The sequence below is a fragment of the Pinus tabuliformis genome, chromosome 9, assembly GCF_031772625.1.
Source record: "Pinus tabuliformis cultivar Carrire ecotype Pingquan chromosome 9, CPIR1, whole genome shotgun sequence".
In the NCBI taxonomy this organism is placed as follows: Eukaryota; Viridiplantae; Streptophyta; class Pinopsida; order Pinales; family Pinaceae; genus Pinus; species Pinus tabuliformis.
In genome coordinates this window covers 794,606,930-794,619,268 of record NC_142307.1, presented here as the reverse complement: position 1 = coordinate 794,619,268, position 12,339 = coordinate 794,606,930, and the positions used below count along the sequence as shown (strand labels likewise).

Sequence of the window (12,339 nt, the reverse complement as noted above, 5' to 3'; positions counted from 1 at the left end):
ATAGGACTTATTATGAACAGATCAGTATATATCAGTTCTGCTCCCACGTTGTGTGGACATAACAATTTTGATGTTTGATCTCAGGGTGGTTTTTATCACACACAAATTATTTGGAGGTTGTACTACTCACGGCTTTGGCCATTGACAGATGGTTTTTTTGGTTGAATACACATAGTGTAGGTACTGTAACTTTTTGTTGCGATTTTTTCTTCGTAAAAAAAAAAAAAATTGTTTTCCTTGATCTGCAATTCAGGGACCATAAATCTTAATATAACTATCAATCAATTGAACTCTACAACCCTAGCATCCACATAAAACGAGGGTAACAACTCTTTTGCTAAGTCAATCCTCGCATTTAACAAATTTCAAACCATATCATTAATGAATTTCAAAACCTAGCAATAAAAAATTTAAAGGCTTCAAAGCCTTTCCATTACGCCAGCTAATTACTCGAAAAGGCCAAAACTGTTGCACTAATTATTACGTTGGGTTCTGTTAAATCTGTCAAGTACCCTTCAGGAAAGCTTTATGCCATAGACCTGTCACCTGGTGGCCATGAAGCAAACCAATGTAAACACTGGCTTCTCCAGAGATATCAAAATCATCAATTCTTGCCCTACTGATGATCAGGTGAGTATATATACCCTTCAGCTCTTTTGGGTAATGGTTTCTGTGGGATTTTTAAGAGTGTGTTCTTAGAACAAAATCTTTGTTTCTTGAAACAGGAAGATGTAGAGTCTGATGAAGAAGATGAATTAGTCACATTCTCTCGTCCTGTTAAAGTTGAAGTGATTAACCAGAGAAGGGAGTCTGATAAGATTGTCAAGATGGTTCCTTCTGTCACTGTAGACCTTGAGAAATTGACTTCTCAATGCCTCCTGGAGGATGAGTGCAATTTGGTTCTAAAGCTTCCCAGGGCTGCAGCTGCCCAATCGGATCGCATCAATTCCCTCAGCAAAAAAGGTGTGCATTCATAGATTATGAAACTTTATGATTCAGAAAGCTTGAATTCATTTTTTGTTTTAATTATTTGGGCTAAGTAACATAAAAAACTTTGGAGTTACAGACTCTGGAGTTGCTGCTAGAGAAACTTACTAGCATAGTAGCAAGGACTTTATAAAGAATATGGTAAGGCATAAGATGCAGAGCAGAGGCTCTGAGTTGGTGTGGAAGGTCTGTCCCTGTCAAATTTATGTCATAGGCCGAGTGGACAACCCCTCCATATATGGTCCTTTTCTTACCCAACTTTGCAAGATGGCAGAGGATGATCCCCTCTTTGTAGGTAAGGAGGATTGAATACTATCCATGATTCCTGCAATATGTTGGCATATGACCAGATATCCAATTGTTACTGAATTTCGCTGGTGTTAATTGCAGATCATCTTTACAGCATAGCAGAGAAAGGTTTTAGTACAGAAGGTGATTCTGTTGAGTACTTGTTTAACAACGGAAGGCGACAAAATATAGCAACGGAAGGCGACATCTCTTAGGGAATTTAAAAGCAACAAAATATAGCATGTCTGCCTCTTAGGGATACTTCATGCTTTACCCAAATCATGGGGTGTATGGGGCCTTAAACATCTTTCTATCTTTTCAAAAACCTTTTCGTCAAAAGTGAGTTGGAGACTTCTCTCCACAGAGAGCCTGTGGACATCGGTAGTTTTCAGGAAATACATTTCCCCCTCTAGCTTGATGAATGGATCAGAAAACTGAATAAAATGGTGCCAAACTCTTCAATTATCTGGAAAGTTGTTATAGCTTCATTTAAATTATTGGAGGTGGCCTCACTTGGAAGGTGGGCAATGGGCAGAAAGTTAATATCAGTTTGGAACCATGGGTTGGCTGCCAAGCCAATTTTAGACTTCCTTTGGATCTTGTGGCTTTCTTGAATGAGCACGACAAAGTTTTCCACAATCAGGTTTGTGGATGAGGATTGGACTACTTTCTGGTGGCAAGGTTGGCAGAATGTGGCTCATTTGGGCCTTTAAGGAGAGCATGCCGATATGTGGTAGGATTATATTGTCTCTCTCAGAAGGTTAAATGTCAGAAAAAGAGATAGGGTGGACCCTTTGTGTTGGGTTCACTCTCCTTCTCGGGTATATACCCCAAAATTAGGATACAGTCACCAGATAGTAGAAGTCAAGACTTTCTCTATGGTGTTTATTAAAAAGCAAAGTGACAACTTGGGACAAATTACAAAAAATATAAAAAGAAGGTCCCAACATGTGTAATTTATGTAAAAATGTTGAAGAGTCTATCTCACACTTGTTTCTGGAGAGGAAACAATAGCTTGATTGAGGCTTGGAAGTCGCGGTGGGATTCATTAAACAACGAGACCCTCAGAAACATCAATCCCCTCATTTGTTGGGGGCTAGCTTGCCAAGAACAAAGCCACTTTTAGGGACTCCTCATCCGCACCCAATCTTATAGAGCTAAAGTGTGTGCAATTTATGCTCTCCTTCCATCAAAAGACTTTATTCACGTGCCTCGCAATATCATTGAAGAAGAGATCAATCAACACATTCCTTGGTGTTATTTTGACGGTGCTTCAAAGTGAGGACAGTAGTTGTGGTGGTGGCCTCGTTCTTTTCATAAATGAACATCATTTCATGAAGTCAAAAATTGGTCTAGGCAAAGGATCTAATAATTTTTCTGAACTTCTATCTTTAAAGGTTCTACTCTGCTAGGCTCTAGAATATGATTGTTTCTCTCTTCTAGTCTTTGGGGATTCTTTAACTGTGATTAATTGGTTTAATGAATTTCAAAGATGTCACAACCACGCACCTTCCCATTCTAGAAGAAATTTTTCAGATTAAACAAGCTTTTAATAATATATTCTACTGTCATATCTATAGGGAAAGGAACCATGAAGCAAATTTTCTATCCAAGGAAGGTGCTAGAAAGGCTATGAGCATTGGCAGGTCACAGAACATATGAATGGGACAGTCCAAATTTTCCAGCACCACTCTTTTATAGATATGTGATGCTTTGTGTTTCTCCTCTGTGTCAAGCTACAACTTATATTTCTCTACCCTTATTTTAACAGTTTGTAAGATATTTGATTTTTTTGATGTAAATATTTCGGTTACAAAGGTCAGTTATTGATTTTTATTTACTGCTAGATAGGACTTATTATGAACAGATCAGTATATATCAGTTCTGCTCCCACGTTGTGTGGACATAACAATTTTGATGTTTGATCTCAGGGTGGTTTTTATCACACACAAATTATTTGGAGGTTGTACTACTCACGGCTTTGGCCATTGACAGATGGTTTTTTTGGTTGAATGCACATAGTGCAGGTACTGTAACTTTTTGTTGCGATTTTTTCTTCGTAAAAAAAAAAAAAATGTTTTCCTTGATCTGCAATTCAGGCACCATAAATCTTAATATAACTATCAATCAATTGAACTATACAACCCTAGCATCCACATAAAACGAGGGTAACAACTCTTTTGCTAAGTCAATCCTCGCATTTAACAAATTTCAAACCATATCATTAATGAATTTCAGAACCTAGCAATAAAACATTTAAAGGCTTCAAAGCCTTTCCATTACGCCAGCTAATTACTCGAAAAGGCCAAAACTGTTGCACTAATTATTACGTTGGGTTCTGTTAAATCTGTCAAGTACCCTTCAGGAAAGCTTTATGCCATAGACCTGTCACCTGGTGGCCATGAAGCAAACCAATGTAAACACTGGCTTCTCCAGAGATATCAAAATCATCAATTCTTGCCCTACTGATGATCAGGTGAGTATATATACCCTTCAGCTCTTTTGGGTAATGGTTTCTGTTGGATTTTTAAGAGTGTGTTCTTAGAACAAAATCTTTGTTTCTTGAAACAGGAAGATGTAGAGTCTGATGAAGAAGATGAATTAGTCACATTCTCTCGTCCTATTAAAGTTGAAGTGATTAACCAGAGAAGGGAGTCTGATAAGATTGTCAAGATGGTTCCTTCTGTCACTGTAGACCTTGAGAAATTGACTTCTCAATGCCTCCTGGAGGATGAGTGCAATTTGGTTCTAAAGCTTCCCAGGGCTGCAGCTGCCCAATCGGATCGCATCAATTCCCTCAGCAAAAAAGGTGTGCATTCATAGATTATGAAACTTTATGATTCAGAAAGCTTGAATTCATTTTTTGTTTTCATTATTTGGGCTAAGTAACATAAAAAACTTTGGAGTTACAACAAATAATCATCGTGCACTCTGCTCCTGCACCCTGCTGTGCCACTGAGCTGAACCCTGAGCGTGCCCGCGCCTGGCAGCTTTACTGCTGGGCTGCAGCCTCCTGCTGCTGACCCCCTCTGCCCAGGGCCTCCTGCCCTCTCTTCTTCTGGGCCTCCTGCCCTTTTCCCTTCCTGTTCTTTGGCTGAGCGCCCCGGAGCTGCGCTATGGACCCTCCCTCTCAGGAGCAAGCAGAAATGGAGAAAGCTTTTGATTCTCTCGTTCCAGAGAACAACTCGGAAAGGATCCGCCCTTCAGCCTCAAAGTTTGTCAAAAAACTCGATGCAATCCCGGAAGTTCCGCTCCCCCCTGCCCTTCCAAGGAGAGCTGATGTGGCTCTTGTGGAGCGTGGCTTGGTTGGCCAGTTCACGGGGTTATGGCCTTCTCCTCGTACGGTCCAACGTTGGGTTGAACGAAACTGGAATGTTATGGTCCAAGGCAAGATCGCAATAAGGTTTTGTGGAAGGGTGTTCTTCACCTTCCTCTTTGAATCTGTGGAAGATCGTAACCTCATCTTCAGAAATGGTCCCTACTTCATGGACACCAGAGGCCTTTATCTCAACTGATGGACTCCAGACTTCGACCCAGAAATGGACGTCCCCAACGCGGTCCCTGTCTGGGTCCGCCTGCCACATCTGCCGCTCCATTATTGGGGAGACGAATCGGTGAGAGCCATCGGGAATGCGGTAGGGAAATACATCGACAGATCGGAGCCAAAGGAGAATATGCACGCATGCGCCAGGATATGTGTAGAAGTGGATTTGGGGAAAGGATTACCGGAGGCAATCAAACTCAAAGTAGACCGATGGACGCACATTCAGCAGGTGGACTACGAGCAGCTGCCATTCAAGTGTAAGGTATGTCATGAATACGGGAATTTTGCTAACAGATGTAGTAAATCAAAACCAATAGATAATAGCAATGAGGAAGCCCCGGAAGAAGCTTGGGAAATCGTCAAGAAAAAAAAGACAAACCCTCCCCCTGTTTCATCAAAGCCCTCCTCTGAAACCCCAATCCTCTCTTCTCAGCCCTCTGGATCTGGCCCTCCCTTCCCTTCCTCCTCCAATCCTTTCGAATCCTTGGCTTCAGAGGAACCCTTATCCCCCCCCCCCCCCCGTCTCCCAAGGGCCCCAGGGCCTCCCCCTCTTCCCCCTCCTGGCATCCCCCCCTCCAACAGTGGACAGAATTCTAACCAGAAATAAAACAAAGGAAAACATCTCTGCCACGGACCCCCCAAGAAAAGTAGGAAGGAAATCAAACAAAGAGATAAGAGATGAGAACGCAGCAAAAGAAATGGCCACAGGGACCCAACAGCCAATGGATACTTACCTGGATAAGAATAAAGGAAGCGGGGAAAAGATGAAGGAGAAAAGCGGGACCCACAACAAATCAAGTAAATGATGATTTTGGTCTCTTGGAACTGTAGGGGGATGGGCTCCTCCCTAAAATCAAATGCAGTCCGAGACCTTATTAAAGCAGAACATCCAGACTTCCTCCTACTCCAGGAGACCAAAATCAATGAACAAGAATTCCATAACAACCTGAAAAGAAGTAGAAATTATGAAGGACTAGCCATGAGCGCAATAGGAGCCTCTGGAGGCATAGGGGCAATCTGGAATAAAAACAAATGGAAGCTCACAGACAACAGGCAAAACAGATGGTGGATCAGACTAGATATGCAAAGCACAGCTAAGATGGAGGAATACACAATTTATAATGTCTATGCTCCCCCCCATTTCAGAGACAAAGCCTCTTGCTGGGATTCTCTCATCACAGATCTTGAGACTGCTGAAGGGAGGAATATTTTCCTGGGAGGAGACCTTAATTTAATAAGGAATGCAGACGAGAAAATAGGAGGGAATTTTCTGGTCGATCCATCAAGAGAAAAATTGGAAGAAATCATTCAAACACACAGTCTTATTGACATTCCCCCTCAGAATGGCCGCTACACCTGGTCGAACAAAAGAACAGGCAAAAACAATATCAAAGAGAGACTTGATCGAATTCTGGTTCAGGAGAGAATTGTTGCCAATTTCTCGAGGATCCGAAGTACAATTATTCAGGGATACATATCAGACCACAAACCAGTGGCGCTACATTTAGACAAAGGGGGAGACATGGGTCCGCTGCCATTTAAATACAACAAAGCATGGGATTCCAGAGAGGACTTCAGAAATGTGATAAAAGAAGCCTGGGCAACGGAGATAACAGGCTCCCCACACTTCATTTGGGAATCAAAGCTCAAACTGCTGCGGATTGCCATAAAACAGTGGGCTCGGAATCAAGCGTTGGAGGAAAGGAAGGAAAAAACCGACCTGCAAATGAAAATAGAGCAATGGAATAAGGAAAAGGAAGCCGGCCAAGATTCAGAAGAAGACCAAAGGAAAGAAAGTGAGTTGTACAAGGCGCTCTATAACCAGCATCGTAAAGAAGAGGATGAGCAAAGACAAAAATCGAGATGTCTCTGGCTCAATTCTGGGGACAAAAACACCTCGTTTTTCCATAACAGCCTTAAAGTAAGGAGAGCTGGAAACAACATTGAAAGGATAACATTTGAAGGCAGAGAACTTATGGACCAAGGGGAAATCAGGGAAGCGGCTTCTAGACACTTCCAAACTCTTCTCACAGCAGACCCTCACTATCAGGAAAATCCGGAATTCCTCAATATCATTGAGAGAAAGATCTCTGAAGCACAAAACTGTGAGCTGGACAAAGAAATTTCAAGGGAGGAGATTGAATGGTCAATCCAAAGCATGCCATTGGACAAAGCCCTTGGGCCAGATGGCTTCACGGTGAGCTTTTATAAAACCCACTGGGATATCATCAAGAAAGATTATATACGAATGGTGAAAAATTTCCACTCAAAATGTAAATTGGGCAGCAGTGTTAAATCTTCACATTTAGCGCTAATCCCAAAAGAGCCCAATTCCCATTCCTTTAACAGGTTCAGACCTATTTCATTGTGCAATGTCTCTTACAAGATTATCACTAAGATCCTGGCAAATAGGTTAAAAAAAATCCTTCCCTTACTCATTTCCGAAAACCAAGGAGGTTTTGTCCCAAAGAGACATATAACAGATAATGTTATTCTCATTCAGGAGGTGATACATAGCAGCTTAGCCAGAAATGAAAAGGGTATGATAATCAAGCTGGACATGGCGAACGCTTTTGATAGGGTAAACCACTCATTTCTGCAGGCAGTACTAAAGAACTTCGGGGTTTCAGAGCTCTTCATTAACAGGGTCATGGAATGCATCTCCTACAATTGGACAGCCCCTCTAATTAATGGTAGGCCCTGCAGTGCCTTTAAAAGCTCAAGAGGCCTGAGGCAAGGATGTCCTCTATCTCCTTTCCTCTATATCATCATGGCAGAAACTCTAAGTTTGCACTTGGAAAATAAGAGAAAGCTAAAGGAAATAATAGGAGTGGATATTGTTCGAGGAACCAAGGGGATCAACCACTCCTTATTTGCAGACGACACCCTTCTAATCGGTGGTGCTTCAAGTCTCATGGCCAGGAGATTCAAGAACATCCTGGACCTCTTCCTCCAAGCCTCTGGGGGCAAATTAAACAACAATAAGTGCATGGTCTATACCTGGAATGTGCCAAGACACATAACTCAAAGAATCTCTTTGATCATGGAAATCCCAGCCCAATCAAATTGGTCCCACTTTATGTACCTAGGGCTGCCTCTAGCCAAAGAATCAATCAAGAATGAAGTTTGGGTAAAGTTAATCGAGAAACTGAGAGGGAAATTGCAGAGCTGGGGAACGTATTGGCTCAACTTGGCGGGCAGAACAATACTCATCAAGGCCATTTTATCAGCTCTCCCTATCTACCAATTTGCCATTACACTTGCCCCAGCTAGCATCCATAAGCACATGGAGCTGATTATTAGAAGTTTCCTATGGAAGGGGGGAAAGCAAGACACAAAAAAATTCAGCTTGGTGAAATGGGAAAAGGTCATCCTTCCCCTAGAAAAAGGAGGACTTGGAATTAGAATTCCAAGACTGGCAAATTTGGCAATGGGCTTCAAGTTAACTTGGCGAATCCTCAACGAGAAAGGGACCTGGTGGGCAGAAGCCATCAAAAGGAAGTATTTGAATGGGATCAACAGCAACATCCTCTCTGAAGTCATCACTGACAGACATTGCACTCCTGTTTGGAAATTGATCAAAAAAACTCTTCCCCTCTTTAAACCTAGCATATCTAAAGCCCCAGGTAACGGAAGACATATCAGCATATGGGAGGATAGAATTATGGGCATGGAAGCCAGGGAAAAGTCCACCAAATTCAGGCCCCTCCATCAGTGGATGACAGAAGCTAACCTTAAAACCCTTTTTGACATCTCCCTTTGGGATCAAAACAGCTGGATTGGATGGAAAGCACTGCATCCCCCCAATGAAATAGAGAACCTCTGGAGAGATCTCAAGCTCTCTCTCACAGGGTCAGCTCCTATCAACAGAATGACAGAGGATAATTATGTTTGGGATCCAAACGGAGGCAACTACTCAGTGAAAGAGGGTTACAAGGCTCTCCAAAACTCAACAGCAATCAACAATTGGCATTTATATAAAGCAGCTTGGAGAATTGAAAGCCTACCGAAGATAAAACTCTTCAATTGGACCTTGCTTCATGGCAAAATCCTAACAGCAGAAAACCTTAGGAAAAAGGGTATTCAGGGCCCTTCTGTGTGTTTCATGTGCAGGGAGGCAGAGGAAAGCATAAATCACCTTTTCATTGAATGTCCAGTAGCTAGGTCCTGTTGGAAGCTTATAACTAGTCCCATGAATATTGGAGATCTCCCCAATCAGATTTCTCTCCTCCATAAAGGTTGGGGGAAAAGCTTCCCTTATGCCAACAAAAACATGAATCTGGCAAAAAGGATATGGACCAGCATCCCTTCAAACCTCTGTTGGCAGTTATGGTTAGCTAGGAATGAAAGTATTTTCAAAAATTTGAAACCCAGTATATCCAGCATTCTGGCCAAAACAACTGCTATCATCACAGAAACAATAGAAGCAAATGGAATCCCTCAAGCTGACCCGGACTATACAGATGGCAGGGTGAAGGAGTGGGTTCGGAGATTCAACTATAAACCAAGAGCAAAAAATAATACAGTTACAGGTCCTGGCCAAAAGGATTGGAAACTGAGAGGGACAAAGGACGAAGTCAACAATTGGATCCTAAATCAAAAGAGGTTTACACTCCACTTCGACGGGGCTTCAAAAAACAATCCAGGCAGAGCTAGAGCTGGGGGAATAATCAGGGATCCTCAGGGGAAAACAATAGCTACATATGAGTGGGGCTTAGGTACCATGACGAATAACAAGGCCGAAGCTTACAGCCTTCTATTGGGGACCTTCATCGCCATGAAACTAGGCATCCAAGACCTTCTAGTTCTGGGTGACTCTGCAATCATAATAGCATCTATGAACTCTGGAAAAGACTTTAACCAATCAGCCTTAAACAGAATCATGGACCAGATCAGGGGCTTCAGCAAAGTGACTTTCAAGCATATCCTAAGAAGCAACAATGCGGAAGCGGATGAGCAAGCAAACAATGCAACGGGAAGATCCACGGGCCAGGTAAGGGAAAATAATGAGTATTATGAAAAGGATATTCCATAGGCAGGCCTCTATCCCATCTATCCAGGTTATCGGTCACCTCAGGAATCCGTATCAATGCATTTGGCCCTTCCACAACTTATCTTCATCATTTCCTATCCTTCTCGACTGCCAAATCAGGTTTTACAGGACAGCATATCGCCCTCAGGATCCGAGGAACGCAGGCAGGGTTTGGATTCTCTCACTGACCAGCGCAGACTTTCTCAGATGGTGCGATCACGCCCATACTGGTGGCAGGCTCCTCGGGCACGTAAACTCCACCTCTTCAGATCTCATCGATACCAAGAACAGATACTCTACTTCTCGAAACAAGAACGAGCAAGTCCGCACCGATCCTATAAATGACAGTGAGCATCCTAGGACCATCCCAATTCAAGGCTATGCAAGACAGAGTCGCGGTGATTTCCTCAGGCGAAGGCTTCAGTTAGCGGGCACCTTCCAGGGTCATAAGATCAGCTCTTTGTTTATGGTAATCATCGGGCTCCTCTCGGTTTTCATAAGTCAAACTAATCTTTCATTCTGTTTTTGCAGAGGTCCAGGGAATACTTATTTCATAGCAGACTGCGCTTCTTCTCTTCCGATCCTCCCCCTCAGGATTCTTGTCCCTCCCTCTGTTCTTCTCCGCCCTGCTACCCTCCTCCTCTCCCACCCCTCTGTTCCTCTCTCTGTCCACTACCTCATGGAGAACCAAGACCTCATAAATGTTCATGACCCAGCCATCAGGCCAATCGACAGACTCTTCAGCAGAGACTGCACCATGTGTAAAACTCACACAATAATGATCAACAGTTTTGTGCAGCAGTTTAAGGATTTGAAGGATGATTTCGAAACTGACAGCAGGTCGAAGAGAAAGAAGCTCGAGAAACAGAAGAAAGAGATTGAAAGTCTCAAAGATAGGTGCAGTCACCTTGAAGAAGCAATTGAACAGATCAAAGCACTATCTCAGAGTTATCAGGCTGAAGCCTCCACCAAAGCAAGTGCAAAGAGGGATCCCATGCCGGATGACTCGGCCACTCAAATTCTCCCTTAAATTCTCTCATGGTTTTCAAATTCTGCTGGTTAGGAGGCACTTTTGTAAGGCAATATAGCCATTCTCTTTTTAATTTCAGTCATTATAGAGGCAGAATTGAGGAAAATGGGTCTGCGTACCCAATTTTGTTCCTCTTCGCTCTAATCTCTGATATCTATGTATTAGAACTTTGATCTTGGGGTTTTATAATATGAAAGTAACCGAAATTGTTAAAAAAAAAAAAAAACTTTGGAGTTACAGACTCTGGAGTTGCTGCTAGAGAAACTTACTAGCATAGTAGCAAGGACTTTATAAAGAATATGGTAAGGCATAAGATGCAGAGCAGAGGCTCTGAGTTGGTGTGGAAGGTCTGTCCCTGTCAATCATATGTCATAGGCCGAGTGGACAACCCCTCCATATATGGTCCTTTTCTTACCCAACTTTGCAAGATGGCAGAGGATGATCCCCTCTTTGTAGGTAAGGAGGATTGAATACTATCCATGATTCCTGCAATATGTTGGCATATGACCAGATATCCAATTGTTACTGAATTTCGCTGGTGTTAATTGCAGATCATCTTTACAGCATAGCAGAGAAAGGTTTTAGTACAGAAGGTGATTCTGTTGAGTACTTGTTTAACAACGGAAGGCGACTTACTAGAGTCTTGCCATTGCCAAGTGAAGGAGGTAGGGTATTTGTATATCTAGCCATATCAAAATCTGTACAGGAGAGAAGGGATATCCCACTGTCCAAAGGCGGTGCATTGCATCTGGCCGAACTAGTGTCAGTGGGTCATTCTGGCTATTCCTACTGAGCAATTCCTTTACGAGTATATGGCTAAGGTACTAATTATTTTGCTTTTGGAACATATTAGACACTCTGTGTAAATTTCAAGTGAACGTAAACGCTTTTTATAAGACTTCTGGAAAGCATGGAAACCAAAGAGAAAGTAGTAAAGGTTAAGTTATGATATGGTTTTGAGTGGATAACTTCCATTAAATAATACAGATGACTAGTGATTTTCTCTCCACGAGTTATGTCCTGTCCATACAAAGTATGTGGGATTAGATTAGTATAGATTCAGATTACTGGTTTTCTCCTGTTCCCTGTTTGAATGGTTTGCTCCGAATTAGTTTAATTATGCTGTAGGGGTTGCTGGAATGGTGGTTTATATTTTTGTTTGAATGTTTTGTTCTGAATTAGTTTTTTATTTTTGTTTGGATGTTTTGTTCTGAATTAGTTTAATTATGTTCAGGAATTTTGATTTTTAAATAAATGAGTGGACACAGTTTGATTTTAAAAGAATATTTTTCTTTTAATAGATTTTTAGAAGAAAAATGCTGACTTTTATATATATAATTAAAAGTTTATTAGTGAGAACATATCAGAAAAGACTGATTGGCCAAACAGAGAATAAGATGTGCACCAATACATACAACTGAGAGAAGATAGACATATCAATATACAAACATGCATGCT

At 42.0% G+C, this 12,339-nt stretch overlaps 2 protein-coding genes across 4 annotated transcripts; both read left to right on the top strand.

Moving 5' to 3' along the window:
- Positions 1–214: 214 nt before the first annotated feature.
- Positions 215–3,985, top strand: LOC149151134 (uncharacterized). Of its 3 annotated transcripts, none has more exons than XM_089445788.1 (5): positions 215–630; positions 726–963; positions 3,207–3,302; positions 3,641–3,751; positions 3,847–3,985. In XM_089445788.1, exons 1-4 carry the CDS (start codon positions 556–558, stop codon positions 3,742–3,744), a joined length of 513 nt encoding a protein of 170 aa, XP_089301914.1. In that variant the 5' UTR covers positions 215–555; the 3' UTR covers positions 3,745–3,751; positions 3,847–3,985. The 3 variants fall into 3 exon arrangements, 1 of the variants encoding a protein (XP_089301914.1); XR_016263701.1 differs by having other exon boundaries at positions 221–630; positions 3,631–3,751; XR_016263702.1 differs by lacking the exons at positions 3,207–3,302; positions 3,641–3,751; positions 3,847–3,985 and adding exons at positions 1,067–1,282; positions 1,378–2,379 and having other exon boundaries at positions 278–630.
- A 7,171-nt stretch (positions 3,986–11,156) lies between these two features.
- On the top strand, positions 11,157–11,827 carry LOC149151133 (uncharacterized). Its single transcript, XM_089445789.1, has 2 exons — positions 11,157–11,337; positions 11,433–11,827. The coding sequence occupies exons 1-2, from the start codon at positions 11,181–11,183 to the stop codon at positions 11,672–11,674; spliced, it is 399 nt and encodes a 132-aa protein (XP_089301915.1). The 5' UTR covers positions 11,157–11,180; the 3' UTR covers positions 11,675–11,827.
- The last annotated feature ends 512 nt before the right edge of the window (positions 11,828–12,339 follow it).

Coding starts and splice junctions, on each gene's coding strand:
- LOC149151134 (XM_089445788.1), top strand. CDS start 556: ATGAAGCAAACCAATGTAAACACTGGCTTCTCCAGAGATATCAAAATC. Junction 631..725: donor CTTGCCCTACTGATGATCAG/GTGAGTATATAT, acceptor TTCTTGAAACAG/GAAGATGTAGAGTCTGATGA. Junction 964..3,206: donor CAATTCCCTCAGCAAAAAAG/GTGTGCATTCAT, acceptor GTTTGATCTCAG/GGTGGTTTTTATCACACACA.
- LOC149151133 (XM_089445789.1), top strand. CDS start 11,181: ATGGTAAGGCATAAGATGCAGAGCAGAGGCTCTGAGTTGGTGTGGAAG. Junction 11,338..11,432: donor GGATGATCCCCTCTTTGTAG/GTAAGGAGGATT, acceptor TGTTAATTGCAG/ATCATCTTTACAGCATAGCA.